Source organism: Aspergillus tanneri, assembly GCF_003426965.1.
Source record: "Aspergillus tanneri strain NIH1004 chromosome Unknown AapTan_2_pilon_pilon_pilon, whole genome shotgun sequence".
Taxonomy (NCBI): domain Eukaryota; kingdom Fungi; phylum Ascomycota; class Eurotiomycetes; order Eurotiales; family Aspergillaceae; genus Aspergillus; species Aspergillus tanneri.
Window position 1 is genome coordinate 4,473,045 of NW_022984629.1, and position 14,194 is coordinate 4,487,238.

Genomic DNA, 14,194 nt, shown 5'->3' on the forward strand with positions numbered 1-14,194 from the left:
TTCCCCTGAAGTAGACAGAGAAACGCGTCCCACTGCGCCAGATGTACCCAAACCAACGATCTCACTAACGACCAAGAGCCAGAGAAAGAGAGGGACAACCGGAGCGTAGGCCATGACGTTTTGATTACCTACCGGTCCCTTTCATCTTTCTTCTCGTTGAAATTATCTCTGAGTTTCCCTCTAGTTGCTCTGGTTTCTTTTTGTCATCCCCGTTGAGAGCCGAACACCTGACCTGTCGCGACCTGGTTGCTGTCAACATAGCGACAATATCCTCACCGTCCCTCACTCTCGATGACCACGAACAGCCATTTCCTATAGATATTTGCAACCATGGAAATCGCCTCTGATGGGGTGTCTAACGGTGTGGCGGCGCCCACACAGACGCCCATGGTGGATTCGAACGCTGTGATCCATTACTTAGTCGAGGTGTTGCAAGTGACCTTGGGAGCTCTGAAAACTGAGCTGGAAAGTGCTGGTAGCTTGCTATCCGAAGCTAAGTATAGCGACACGGTACAGCGATGTACGCGATTTGCCTCGGAGTCTCAGGTGGCCCTCTACGTACAGAAGGATCTCGTGGGCTCGGAGGCGACAAATGGGACAGATGATGGTGAAGGTACATACATTCCTACAGCTGTGTTGGAACCTCCAGGTCAAAAAAATGGTTAACCAAGTGCAGCATCGTCTACCCAGTATGTGTATAACCTCGCTGCTGAAATCTCTTCCTCCTCTACCACGCTCGCATCGGTAGCCTTCATCAAGCGTCCTGCCGCCATCGATCTTGCATTTCCCATATCTTCTCAGATCCAAGTGATGAACCTTCCTGGGTTGGCATCTCTGAATAACCAGACCCAGCAAGGTACTTCACTATCGCCGTATGAGATTCTACATCTGCTGGTGCACCATGGTCTGAGTCCCTACTTCGAAGCCTACGCCCGAAACCAAGATACCATCGGCAGCATGAAGCCTAGAACGGACACAGAGGTGAAAACCGGTGTTCCGGGGACTAAGAAGAAGTTTGCGGAATTGGAACTTGGACTTTTGCACCTGCAGCAGAACGTTGAGATTCCAGCTTTGAACCTGCCGCTACATGAGGTAGTGCAAGCCGCGCTTGTAGAGGCTGAGAGGCGACAAACCAAGCCTACTGTAGAGTTGATCGATTCAAGAGTACTCGATAGTAGTGCTTTCATCAACAGTATACAGAACAATGTGAATGCTTGGATTCGATCTATCCAGACCATTACGAAAATGTCCCGTGGTGTGGATAGCGGATCGGCAGCCCAGGAGATTAATTTCTGGTTGTCCATGGAGACTGCACTCGAAGGAATAGAGACCCAACTTCGTGGCGATGGTGTTCAACTGACCATGGACATTTTGCGTCATGCTAAACGATATCAAGCGACTCTCAGTTTTGTGGCCGATACTGGCTTGCGGGAGGCCACCGACCTGGTCCAAAAGTACAACCAGCTAATGCGAGACTTCCCACTAGATGAGCTCTTGTCTGCTACCACCCTACAGAAGGTGCAAGAGTCTCTAAGTTTGATCTTCGCCCATCTTAACAAAAAATTGAAGATTTGCCCCTACCCAATCAAACGAGCTCTTGCACTTGTCGAAGCTATCTCGGGAGACCTAGACACTCAAATCCATACTTTGCTTCATGGCAGGACAATTTTGCACCTGGACTACCGCGAGTTCCGTTCCTTGATGAAGACCGCGGGCGCTATATGGAGGACCTGGGATGAAAACCTCAAGGACTTCACCAACGTTGCTCGGGAGTCTACGAGGCGTCGAAATGAAAAATTCATCCCAATTAAGATCGTCGCTCGTCACGAAAAGACGCAAGAGAGATTGAAATACATCAATACATTCCGAGTCAATCACGAGCAGCTCCAGAAGACCATTGTAAATGTTCTCGGTCCGAAGAATTCAACTTCAGGAGAAACCGCTGCCGGAGCCGGTTCCGAAGGCGCTGTAATCGTTGAGGAGATCGGAGATGTCGACGCTGTCGAGGAGGTTGCCCAAGCTTACGCTGCTCTGAAGAACGTGGATGTGCTGGATGTGTCTCCCGAGGGCACTCAGATGTGGATACAGGAGGAGATTGCATACAATGAGCGTACATCCCGCGTTGAGAACTCAATCATTGCCCGCCTACGCGACCGTCTTGCTACTGCGAAAAATGCCAATGAAATGTTTCGTGTTTTCTCGAAGTTCAATGCACTTCTGGTGCGCCCCAAAATTAGGGGTGCGATTGGGGAGTACCAGACTCAACTTATTGAGAATGTTAAACAGGATATCTCGTCCCTGCATGAACGATTCAAGCAACAGTATGCTCATTCCGAGGCGCATGCCATGGCGCAGCTACGAGATCTTCCTCCTGTTTCAGGCGCGATAATCTGGGCGCGCCAGATCGAACGCCAGCTTGATGGGTACATGCGCAAAGTCGAGGATGTGCTGGGAGAAGATTGGCACCTACATGCTGAAGGCCAGAAACTTCATGCCGAGGGGGAACTCTTTCGAAAGAAGTTGGAAACAAAACCGGTTTTTGACTCATGGTTGCAAGATGTTCACCGACGTCATATCACGATATCCGGCCGATTATTTAACGTTGTGCGCAACCGCGCTGCAGGGAATAGCTTGGAGCTTGTTGTCAACTTCGATGCCCAAGTTATTGCTCTGTTCAAAGAGGTCAGGAATCTGATTTGGCTCAATTTCCAGGTCCCTCATGCTGTTAGCAATATATCTAAAGAAGCGAAACGTGTATACCCCTATGCCATCAGCCTGATGGAAAGCGTCCGCACGTTGCTACAAACAAATCGTTCAATTTTAACAATGACAGATGTTGCGATGCTGCTGAACGGATATGTGAATAATGCGCAAGCCATGATTGTTAAAGGCATTCCTCTCCGGTGGGAGTCATTCGTTCATTCTTATGAATTTCATGTCAAGCAATCGGCATTGGCCAATGGTGCTGTAGAGTCGGCTATCCCAGGCAGAGGAGAAAGCAAGCATGTCCAATTTGTTCGAGAATTCGCGGGATCGGCGTCGGTTCTTCAGTCCAAGACAGCCGTTTTGGCTTCAATACATGAGAGTATTCAAAAGGCTACTCATGAGCTTAAAACATGTCCCTACGATGCCTCGGCTTTTAAGCAACGCCTGGATGCCATTCAAACTGCTGTGGATAAATTAAACCTGGAGAATTACGTCAACCTTGGATATTGGGTTGCAAATTTGAACCAGAAAATCGAGTCTATATTGCATGACCGCCTGCATCGTGCAATACGCGAGTGGATCAGCTCTTTCCAGGATGCGAATGATGAACATTCCAATTCACAGACGACGAGCAATACACAGTACCTCTCGCCTGGTGAAGCAGAGAGCCCAGCCCACAAAATTGAATTCTCTCAGCTTGTTCATGAGATATCTATGCGAAATCAGGTACTCCACCTGGACCCACCTTTGCAATTTGCTCGAGCGAGCTGGTTCTCGCAATTCGATAGTTGGTTGGGTGTTGTGTGTAATCTTGAAAAAATCAAGTCGTCCAGATATCAGATCTCAATTGACATGCAAAAGGTCCAATTGTCTGAATCATGCTTCGCAAACCTCCCACAGAATTGCACAAATGAGCTTAGTCGGGTGTATAATGCGGTCGAGACTAGACTGAAGGATGTATCTGAATATGTCGACAAGTGGTTGCAATTCCAGTCTCTATGGGATCTACAGTCTGAGCAAGTTTATGATATTTTGGGCGACGACTTGTCCCAATGGCTTCAGTTACTTCAGGAAATCCGAAAAAGCCGTGCTACGTTCGACACGTCGGAAGTGAGCCGGTCTTTTGGAAACATTAAAATAGACTACGAGCAGGTGCAGACGAGGGTCAATGCTAAGTATGACCAGTGGCAACACGAGATTCTTTTGAAGTTCGGGTCAAAGCTTGGAGGCCGTATGCGAGAAGTTCACTCTGAAATTGCTTCAGCACGGCGAGATTTGGAGGGACAAACCTTGGAAGCTGCTTCTACGGCTCACGCCGTCTCTTTCATCACTATAGTTCAGCAGTGTAAACGCAAGACAAAGGTCTGGGAGCCGGAGGTCGATCTCTTCCGACAAGGACAGGCCACGTTAGCACGCCAGCGCTATCAATTCCCAAGTGACTGGCTTCATGTGGAGAATGTTGATGGCGAATGGGCAGCTTTGAATGAACTACTTGCCCGCAAGAGCAAGATAGTACAGGACCAAACTGAGGGCTTGCGCGCGAAAATTGCGGCCGAGGACAAAGTCATTGGCGACAAGATCGCTGAAGTCATTGTTCAGTGGAATGATGAAAAGCCTGTTTCAGGTACTATTCCTCCAGATGAAGCGTCCCGGACCCTAGGCTCGTTCCAATCACGCTTGGAGTCTTTGCAGTCCGAATATGGGATGGTATCCAAGGCCAAAGAGGCGCTGGATCTCCCAGCAAGTGCTGAGTCATCTTTGCCCTCTATTATTGAAGAAGTCCAGGACTTCATGTCAGTCTGGGCGGCATTGTCCACAATCTGGAAGAGCCTCAATGACCTCAGGGACATGCTTTGGACGAGTGTGCAACCTAGAAAACTCCGTCAGTCAATTGATGGTTTAATTAAAATGACAAAAGAAATGCCTAGCCGAATGCGTCAATACGCTGCCTTCGAACATATCCAAAATGTCCTGCGGCAGCTGCTGAAAGTCAACCCATTGCTTTCTGATATGAAGTCTGAGGCTGTTCGGGAGAGACACTGGCAAAAGATCTACAAAGCTCTTAAGCCAGGAAAGAGGTTTTCCCTCGTCTCCCTCAATCTTGGAGATGTATGGGATTTGCAGCTTGGGGCCAGCGAGACTGTAATTCGCGATATCATTGCTCAGGCCCAGGGTGAGATGGCATTGGAAGAGTTCTTGAAATCAGTCCGTGAGACGTGGCAAAACTACTCTCTCGATCTTGTTAACTATCAGAACAAGTGTCGCTTGATCCGTGGCTTCGATGACCTGTTCGCGAAATGTAGCGAGAACCTGAACTCTTTGCAGGCAATGAGACATTCACCTTACTACAAAGAGTTTGAGGAGGATGCCTCCTCTTGGGAAGACAAGCTAAACCGAGTGCATGTCCTTTTCGATGTGTGGATTGATGTTCAGAGACAGTGGGTTTACCTTGAGGGCGTGTTTACGGGTAATGCCGATATCAAACATCTGCTTCCCCTCGAATCAAGCCGCTTTCAAAACATCAATTCCGAATTCTTCGCCGTTATGAAGAAAGTCTACAAGTCTCCATTCGTGCTTGATGTGCTTGCTATCAATGGTGTGCAGAAGTCCCTGGAGCGACTGGCTGAGTTGCTGAATAAGATCCAGAAGGCGCTTGGTGAGTATCTGGAGCGGGAGCGTATTTCTTTCCCCCGTTTCTATTTCGTTGGTGATGAGGATTTGCTGGAGATCATCGGCAACAGCAACGATATTTTCCGCGTAGCGAAGCACTTCAAGAAGATGTTTGCTGGACTGTCAGGAGTGATGATGGATGACGAGAGCAACATAATCGGCTTTACTTCCAAAGAAGGCGAGGAAGTCCGGCTGAAGAAAGAAGTCAATCTCCTAAAGACCCCTAGGATCAACGATTGGCTTAGTGCTATCGAGAGTAACATGAAGTTGACGCTGGCGGAGCTTCTCGCTGAGGCAGTGCAGGAATTTGAGCCTTTGTATCATGCCTCCGAGATCGATAGTACTGCTTTCAATAACTACCTGACCAACTATCCTGCTCAAATTGTTGTTCTTGCCTGCCAGGCGGTTTGGACCAATGCGGTGCAAAAAGCCCTGGAAAATGGTGCTACGCTATCTACATTATTTGACGCCCAGGTCCGAGTGCTTGATTTGCTTGCCGCTACTGTTCTCGGCGAACTAGATTCCATAACCAGAAAGAAATGTGAGCATATGATCACAGAATTCGTCCACCAGCGAGATGTTATTTCCAAGCTCATCACTTACAATGCTTCCACGCCGATGCACTACTTCTGGCTCCTTCAGATGCGCTATGTGTATCAACCTGAAGGTGACTTCCTCCAACGACTTTATGTCCACATGGCCAACGCGAAGCTGAACTACGGGTTTGAGTATCTCGGTGTTCCTGAACGACTTGTTCGCACGCCTCTTACCGATCGTTGTTTCTTGACACTCACCCAAGCTCTGTGCCAAAGACTGGGTGGCTCACCTTATGGCCCAGCTGGTACAGGGAAAACAGAATCAGTAAAAGCTTTGGGTCTTCAGCTTGGACGTTTCACTCTTGTCTTTTGTTGCGATGATACATTCGACTATCAAGCTATGGGCCGAATCTTCCTTGGAATTTGTCAAGTTGGGGCGTGGGGTTGTTTTGATGAATTCAATCGTTTGGAAGAAAGAATTTTGTCTGCAGTCTCCCAGCAGATTCAGAACATCCAAATTGGGTTGAAGAACGGCGAGAGTGACGAGAAGGCCCAGATTGAGCTTGTTGGGAGGAGGTTGAGTGTTAGCCCTAATACCGGAATCTTTATCACCATGAACCCGGGTTATGCAGGCCGTTCAAACTTGCCTGATAACTTGAAGAAACTTTTCAGAAGTGTTGCGATGTCCAAGCCGGACAAGGAATTGATTGCAGAGGTCATGCTGTTCTCGCAAGGTTTCAAGCAAGCCAAACGCTTGTCAACGCAGACAGTGCCCTTCTTCGACCACTGCTCTTCACAATTGACAAAACAAGCACACTATGATTTCGGTCTACGTGCTCTCAAGAGTGTCTTGGTTAGTTCAGGCGGCCTTAAAAGAGCCCGTATTGCCAACGCACAAGGGGAACTTGGCCCAGATGAAATTGTTGAGCCTCAGATTATTGTCCAAAGCCTTCGGGAAACGATTGCTCCTAAATTAGTACGAGAAGACGTTGATAAGATGCTAGAGATCCAGGCAGAAGACTTTGCGGGCGTAGAGTACGTACCAGCAAATTATGAGAAGCTTACAGCGGCTATCCGTGAGATTGCTCAGGAGCAGCATTACGTCGACAGTGAAATGTGGATTACCAAGGCTCTGCAGCTTTATCAGATCCAGAGTATCCATCATGGTGTCATGATGGTCGGCAAGTCAGGTTCCGGCAAATCGACCGCTTGGAAGATACTTCTCCAAGCCTTGCAGCGAATTGAAGGAGTTGAAGGCGTTTCCCATATTATCGATTCCAAGGTCATGTCCAAGGAAGCACTGTATGGCAGCCTTGATAGCACCACAAGGGAGTGGACAGACGGGCTGTTCACGGGTATCCTGCGGAAAATTGTTGATAATCTTCGAGGAGAAGATTCCAAGCGACACTGGATTGTGTTTGACGGTGACGTTGATCCCGAGTGGGTTGAAAACCTGAACAGTGTTCTTGACGACAACAAGCTCTTGACCCTCCCCAATGGTGAACGTCTGAACCTGCCCCCGAATGTCCGGATTATGTTTGAAGTCGAGAGTCTCAAGTACGCTACACTGGCAACAGTTAGTCGTTGTGGTATGGTCTGGTTCAATAGTGACACTGTCACGCCCTCTATGATGATTTCCAACTACGTCGAGTCTCTCAGGACACAAACCTTCGAAGATTTGGATGACGATAGTACTCCTGCAGGCCAAGCCGCGGCCAAATCACAGGACGCACAGGAAATGGTGTCTGAGACTCTCAAATATCTTCTCCAGACTGACGAACTCGTACTCAGGTCCCTTGAGGAGGCGAAGAAATACAATCATATCATGGAATTTACGGATATTCGCGCCCTCAATACCCTGTTCAGTTTGTTGAACAAATCCTGCAGAAACGTCCTTGAGTACAATATCCAGCACATCGATTTCCCACTGGACTCGGAACAAATCGAATCATACATCTCCAAAAAGCTGCTTCTTGCGCTTGTCTGGTCATTTACAGGTGACTGCACATTGGGAGACCGCCAGTCATTTGGCCAGTTCGTGTCTGCTTTAACAACAACCGACCTGCCGCCCGACAGTGTGTCATCTCTCATCGACTATGACATTACTCTTCCAAGATCCGAATGGACAAGCTGGCAATCGCAGGTTCCTTCTATTGAGATCAATACCCATTCCATCACACAGACCGATGTTGTGATCCCCACAGTGGACACTGTCCGCCATGAAGATGTTCTGTACTCTTGGCTTGCAGAGCATAAACCACTCCTGCTATGCGGTCCTCCGGGTTCTGGTAAAACCATGACCTTGTTTGCTGCTCTTCGGAAACTTCCGAATATGGAGGTTGTCGGCCTCAACTTCTCTAGCGCCACTACGCCTGACCTCCTGATCAAAACTTTTGAACAGTACTGCGAGTACAAGAAGACATTGAACGGCGTGGTCATGTCCCCGAACCAGATCGGTCGCTGGCTAGTAATTTTCTGCGATGAAATCAACCTTCCTGCCCCCGATCGATATGGAACCCAGCGCGCCATTTCTTTCTTGCGCCAACTTGTTGAGCAAAACGGTTTCTGGAGGACTTCAGATAAGACATGGGTTACTTTAGATCGCATCCAATTTGTCGGTGCTTGTAATCCTCCCACAGACGCCGGACGAACGCCAATGGGCGAGAGATTTTTGCGCCACTCTCCTTTGATCATGGTAGACTACCCTGGAGAGCTCTCGCTTACGCAGATCTATGGAACGTTCAATTCCGCCGTCCTGAAGATTCTTCCCTTGCTGCGTGGTTATTCCGAAGCCCTCACTAAAGCTATGGTGCGATTCTACCTGGAGTCTCAAACCAGATTTACCGCCAAGATCCAACCTCATTACGTCTACTCTCCCCGTGAGCTTACCAGATGGGTCCGCGGTGTATACGAAGCTATCAAACCTCTTGAGAGTCTCTCTGTTGAGGGCTTGGTCCGAATCTGGACACACGAGGCTTTGCGTCTCTTCCAGGATCGACTCGTAACGGAAGAAGAAAGGAACTGGACTGGCGATGCGGTTCAGCGCATTGCACTTGAACACTTCCCAACTATTGACGAGGAGCAGGCTCTAAAGGGTCCAATCCTGTTCTCCAACTGGTTGTCTAAGCACTATGTGCCTGTGGAGCAAGAGAAACTACGTGACTTCGTAAAAGCCCGTCTAAAAACATTCTGCGAAGAAGAAGTTGACGTCCCTCTTGTATTGTTCAACGATGTTCTGGAGCATGCTCTGCGTATCGATCGTGTTTTCCGCCAACCCCAAGGCCATCTCATCCTCATTGGTGTTAGTGGCAGTGGTAAAACCACGTTATCTCGTTTCGTTGCCTGGATGAACGGCTTGAAGATCTTCCAGATCAAGGTGCACGGAAAATATTCTTCAGAGGACTTCGATGATGATCTTAGGACCGTTCTTCGTCGGGCTGGATGCAGAGGTGAGAAGATCTGTTTCATTATGGACGAATCAAATGTCCTTGATTCGGGTTTCCTCGAACGTATGAATACCCTCCTAGCGAATGCTGAGGTACCTGGTCTATTCGAGGGGGATGAGTTCTCATCCCTTATGACTGCATGTAAGGAAGGTGCTCAGCGTCAGGGTCTTCTCCTCGATACCCAAGAGGAACTGTATAAGTGGTTCACGCAACAGATCGTCAAGAACTTGCATGTTGTCTTCACAATGAACCCTCCTGAGGAAGGACTGTCATCGAAGGCCGCCACCAGTCCTGCTTTGTTCAATAGATGCGTTCTCAACTGGATGGGTGATTGGTCCGACCAGGCCCTTTTCCAGGTCGGCTCTGAATTAACGCAATCAATTGATCTGGATAAAGCAAACTTTGTCGCCCCCGATAGCATCCCGGTGGCATATCGGGAGCTGAGCCTTCCGGCATCTCATAGAGAGACGGTCGTGAATTCGATGGTTTATATCCATTACTCTTTGCAGAGGTTCAACCAGCGCCTCCAGAAACAACAAGGTAAAACGACATATCTAACACCCCGTCACTATCTTGATTTTGTTGCCCATTACGTGAGGCTTTTCAATGAAAAACGCGAGGATCTAGAGGAGCAACAGAGACACTTGAACGTCGGTCTTGAGAAGTTGAGGGATACTGTGGACAAGGTCAGCGACCTGCGTGCTAGTCTCGCACAGAAGAAAACGCAACTGGAAAAGAAAGACACGGAGGCGAATGAGAAACTCCAACGCATGGTCGCTGATCAGCGAGAAGCTGAACAACGCAAGGCTGTATCCCTCGAAGTGCAAGCGGCCCTCGAAAAGCAGGAAAAGGAAGTAGCTAGCCGGAAGGAAGTTGTGCTCAATGATCTTGCTCGTGCCGAACCGGCAGTTTTGGAAGCACAAAAGAGTGTGAGCAATATCAAGCGCCAACATCTCACGGAAGTCCGATCCATGGGCAATCCTCCAGCTAGTGTTCGTCTTGCACTGGAAGCTGTCTGCACTCTGCTTGGTCACAGGGTCGATAGTTGGAAAACCATCCAAGGCATCGTACGAAAGGATGACTTCATTGCTAGCATTGTGAATTATGACAACGAGCGACAGATGACGAGAAACCACCGAATCAAGATGCAAAACGAATTTCTCTCGAAGGAAGACTTTACCTACGAGCGCGTGAACAGGGCAAGCAAAGCATGTGGACCCTTGGTTCAGTGGGTCGAGGCCCAAGTGAACTATTCGGAAATCTTGGATCGCGTCGGGCCTTTGCGTGAGGAAGTTGACCAACTTGAAGAGCAAGCCTTGCAGACAAAGGCAGAGGCCCAGGCGATCGAAAACACCATCCAAAGCCTCGAAAGTAGTATCGCCACCTACAAGGCCGAGTACGCTGCTCTCATTAGCGAAACCCAGGCCATCAAAACGGAAATGTCGAGGGTCCAGTTCAAGGTCGACAGAAGTGTTCGTTTGCTTGACAGCTTGTCATCTGAACGCACAAGATGGGAAGAGGGCAGCAAATCCTTTGAAACCCAAATCAACACTCTTGTCGGCGACGTCCTGATCGCTGCTGCGTTCCTTGCTTACGCCGGTCTCTACGACCAGCAATTCCGAAAAGCTATGGTTGATGATTGGGTCAATCAGCTGGTTCAATCTGGAATTACATTTAAGCCACATAACCCTATAACAGAGTACTTGTCAAATGCTGATGAGCGTCTGACATGGCAAGATCATTCTCTTCCGGTCGATGACCTTTGCACGGAGAACGCTATAATTCTGAAGAGATACAACAGATATCCTTTGATCATTGATCCTTCCGGCCGTGTTACAGAATTCCTGCAAAAGGAAAGCACAGAGAGGAAGCTCACAGTCACCAGTTTTTTGGACGATTCATTTGTCAAGCAACTGGAGAGTGCCCTGCGTTTCGGAAACCCAATCCTTATTCAAGACGCTGAGCATCTTGACCCCATTCTCAGTCATGTCCTCAATAAAGAATATCAGAAAACTGGTGGACGTGTTCTCATCCAGCTTGGCAAGCAAGAAATTGACTTCTCGCCATCATTCAAGCTCTTCCTGTCAACCCGGGATCCGTCGGCATCTTTCCCGCCAGATATTTGCAGTAGAACGACCTTTGTTAACTTCACGGTCACGCAGAGCAGCTTACAGACTCAGTCACTCAATGAGGTCTTGAAATTCGAGCGGCCCGATGTGGACGCGCGACGTACCGACTTGGTGAAACTGCAAGGAGAATTCAAAATCCATCTCCGTCAGCTTGAAAAGAAACTTTTGCAAGCATTGAATGAGTCCCGTGGCAACATTCTGGATGATGACAACGTTATCGAGACTCTGGAAACGCTGAAAAAGGAGGCGGCAGAAATTTCGAAGAAAATGGTCGAGACTGAAGGAGTTATGACAGAAGTAGAAAACATTACCCTCAATTACAGCATCATTGCTCGCTCTTGCAGTGCTGTGTTCGCCGTGCTGGAACAGCTACACCATATCAATCACTTCTACCAGTTCTCTCTTCAGTACTTTGTCGACATATTCAGCTCGGTTCTTTACCAGAACAAGCGCCTTGCCCAGGAGAAGGAACATTCCGCCCGAGTACAAATCATCCTTCGTGATCTCTTTGTAACAACCTACCAGCGGACTTCATTGGGATTGATCCAGAAGGATCGTATCACACTGGCCATGCTCCTTGCGCAAGCCTCCCCTTACCCCATGGACAAGAACATCATTGATACTATTCTCGATGAATCAGTGGAAGGGGCGGATTTGTCGACATCCCCCAAACTCAAGGGCCAGGTGATGAACAAGATCTCCAGCATGTCACTATTCAAGTCGCATTTCCCAGCAGTACCCCAAGAGCAATGGGATCGATTCGTGTCTGAAGAACTAGCAGAAAGTTGCGTCCCCACTCTCTGGGAGGAAGATGTAGAACCGCTTAACCGGCTACTGCGGTCATTACTCCTTGTCAAACTATGCAGACTGGATCGGTTCGTACCAACTGCGGAGCGCTTCATCGAAGCCGTATTTGGTCGCGAATTGTTTGAAGGCAGTTCTGATTTGAAGGACATTGTTGAGCAAGTCACTGCAACTACCCCCATTGCACTCAGCTCTAGTCCTGGTTTCGATGCCAGCTATAAGGTCGATGCTCTGGTTGAGCGCATGCAAGCCAAATGTGCAAACTTGGCAATGGGCTCCAATGAAGGTCTAGAGACTGCTGACAAGGCCATCAGCAGTGCTGCGACTGCAGGAACCTGGGTGTTGGTGAAAAACGTGCACTTGGCACCGTCATGGCTGCAAAGCCTTGAGAAGAGGCTCGACTCCCTAAAACCTCATAAAGACTTCAGGCTTTTCCTTGCGATGGAGTCAAGCCCCAAGATCCCAGTCAATCTCATCCGTGCTTCACGCGTACTCATGTACGAGCAGCCTGCTGGTGTGCGCGCGAACATGAAGGACTCTCTATCTTCTCTATCTGTACGGGCTAGTAAAAGTCCAGTTGAGAAGGCGCGCGTGTATCTTTTGCTCTGCTTCCTGCACGCCGTTCTCCAAGAACGACTACGATATGCACCCAACCTTGGCTGGAAGGGCTTCTGGGAGTTTAATGATAGTGATGTAAGTTTACAGATTCAACTTTTTCCTATGTCGTAAGAGCTAACATAATTTTCACCTCGCAGTACGAGTGTTGTGCCTTCATTATCGATCACTGGGTCGATGCTATTGCCCAAGGACGGTCCAACGTGGCGCCTCAGAAGCTTCCATGGGACATGCTGCGCACTCTCGTCACCGAGATGTATGGCGGTAAAGTCGATGATATTGGTGACTTTAAGCAATTAGAAATCTTAGTCCAAAGCTTCCTCACTCCAGCTGCTTTCGAGGACGAATATAAGCTTGTTTCGGGCGTTGAGAACGACGAATTTTTGACGCTTCCGGGGCAGACTGGCATCCGGGACTTTGTTGAATGGGTGAACCGACTGCCTGAGCGAGAACCACCAACTTATCTTGGCCTCCCAGCCAACGCAGAGAAGTTACTACTGGTCGGACATGGCAAGAAGATGATATCCGACCTGGCCAAGGTGACAACGTTGTTGGATGAAGGTGAACAGTTGATGATTGATGCTTAAGAGTCGCCGTATTTGATGTTTTGCTTTGTCTTTTTCTCCTTTCTATCCGTTGAAACTTGACCTGGGATATAGATAGATCCATTGGATGCCGCGGGCGGATCACTCTCCAGTCTTCTTTTTGTAATAATGCACCCTATTGTACACATTTTAGATTCAGTTGTTTTTCTTTCTGGTCTACATACAGTTTGTTGTCTTTCCTTCAATGTACTTTGTATGCACAAACTTTACAGTGTTTGAACTTCAGATCTACTTGAATTTCAAAGTAGCCTGGCCTATGGATTCCCCAAGTGACCTTCATAATACAATCCTCATATTTCCTTACTAGGTACCGTCACAACATATTAATGCAGAAGAGAAATACCCTTGTAAACTCCAGTATGGGTACCGTCCGAAACAACTAGTTATCCGCTTATCGCATTTATCCACAATCTAACTCACCAGATTTGATACTACAGTCACAAAATAGCACATACACTATTTTCAGTCCTGTCTTAACGTATTTCCTACTTGATTGATATATTGGGAGTTCAACAGAAAGAGTAAAAAGATCAGGATCGCCATCAAGAGTGTGTACATCATCATTCCCGTCAACTGAACCCATATAATGTCGTTCCCAACTAGAATAGATATCCGTCGTCAGTATACAGATTACATACATAGATGGAGAAGAAAGACATAGGGTCTCTGGATTGTACTGAACA

General features: G+C 48.2%; 1 protein-coding gene across 1 annotated transcript; it reads left to right on the forward strand.

The window, feature by feature from the left end:
- Positions 1 to 330: 330 nt before the first annotated feature.
- ATNIH1004_001429 (dynein heavy chain) lies at positions 331 to 13,493 on the forward strand (the record flags this gene model as incomplete). The annotated part of the gene is made up of 4 exons (XM_033566129.1): positions 331 to 613; positions 677 to 3,507; positions 3,568 to 12,984; positions 13,047 to 13,493. The coding sequence occupies 4 exons, from the start codon at positions 331 to 333 to the stop codon at positions 13,491 to 13,493; spliced, it is 12,978 nt and encodes a 4,325-aa protein (XP_033431886.1).
- Positions 13,494 to 14,194: the final 701 nt, after the last annotated feature.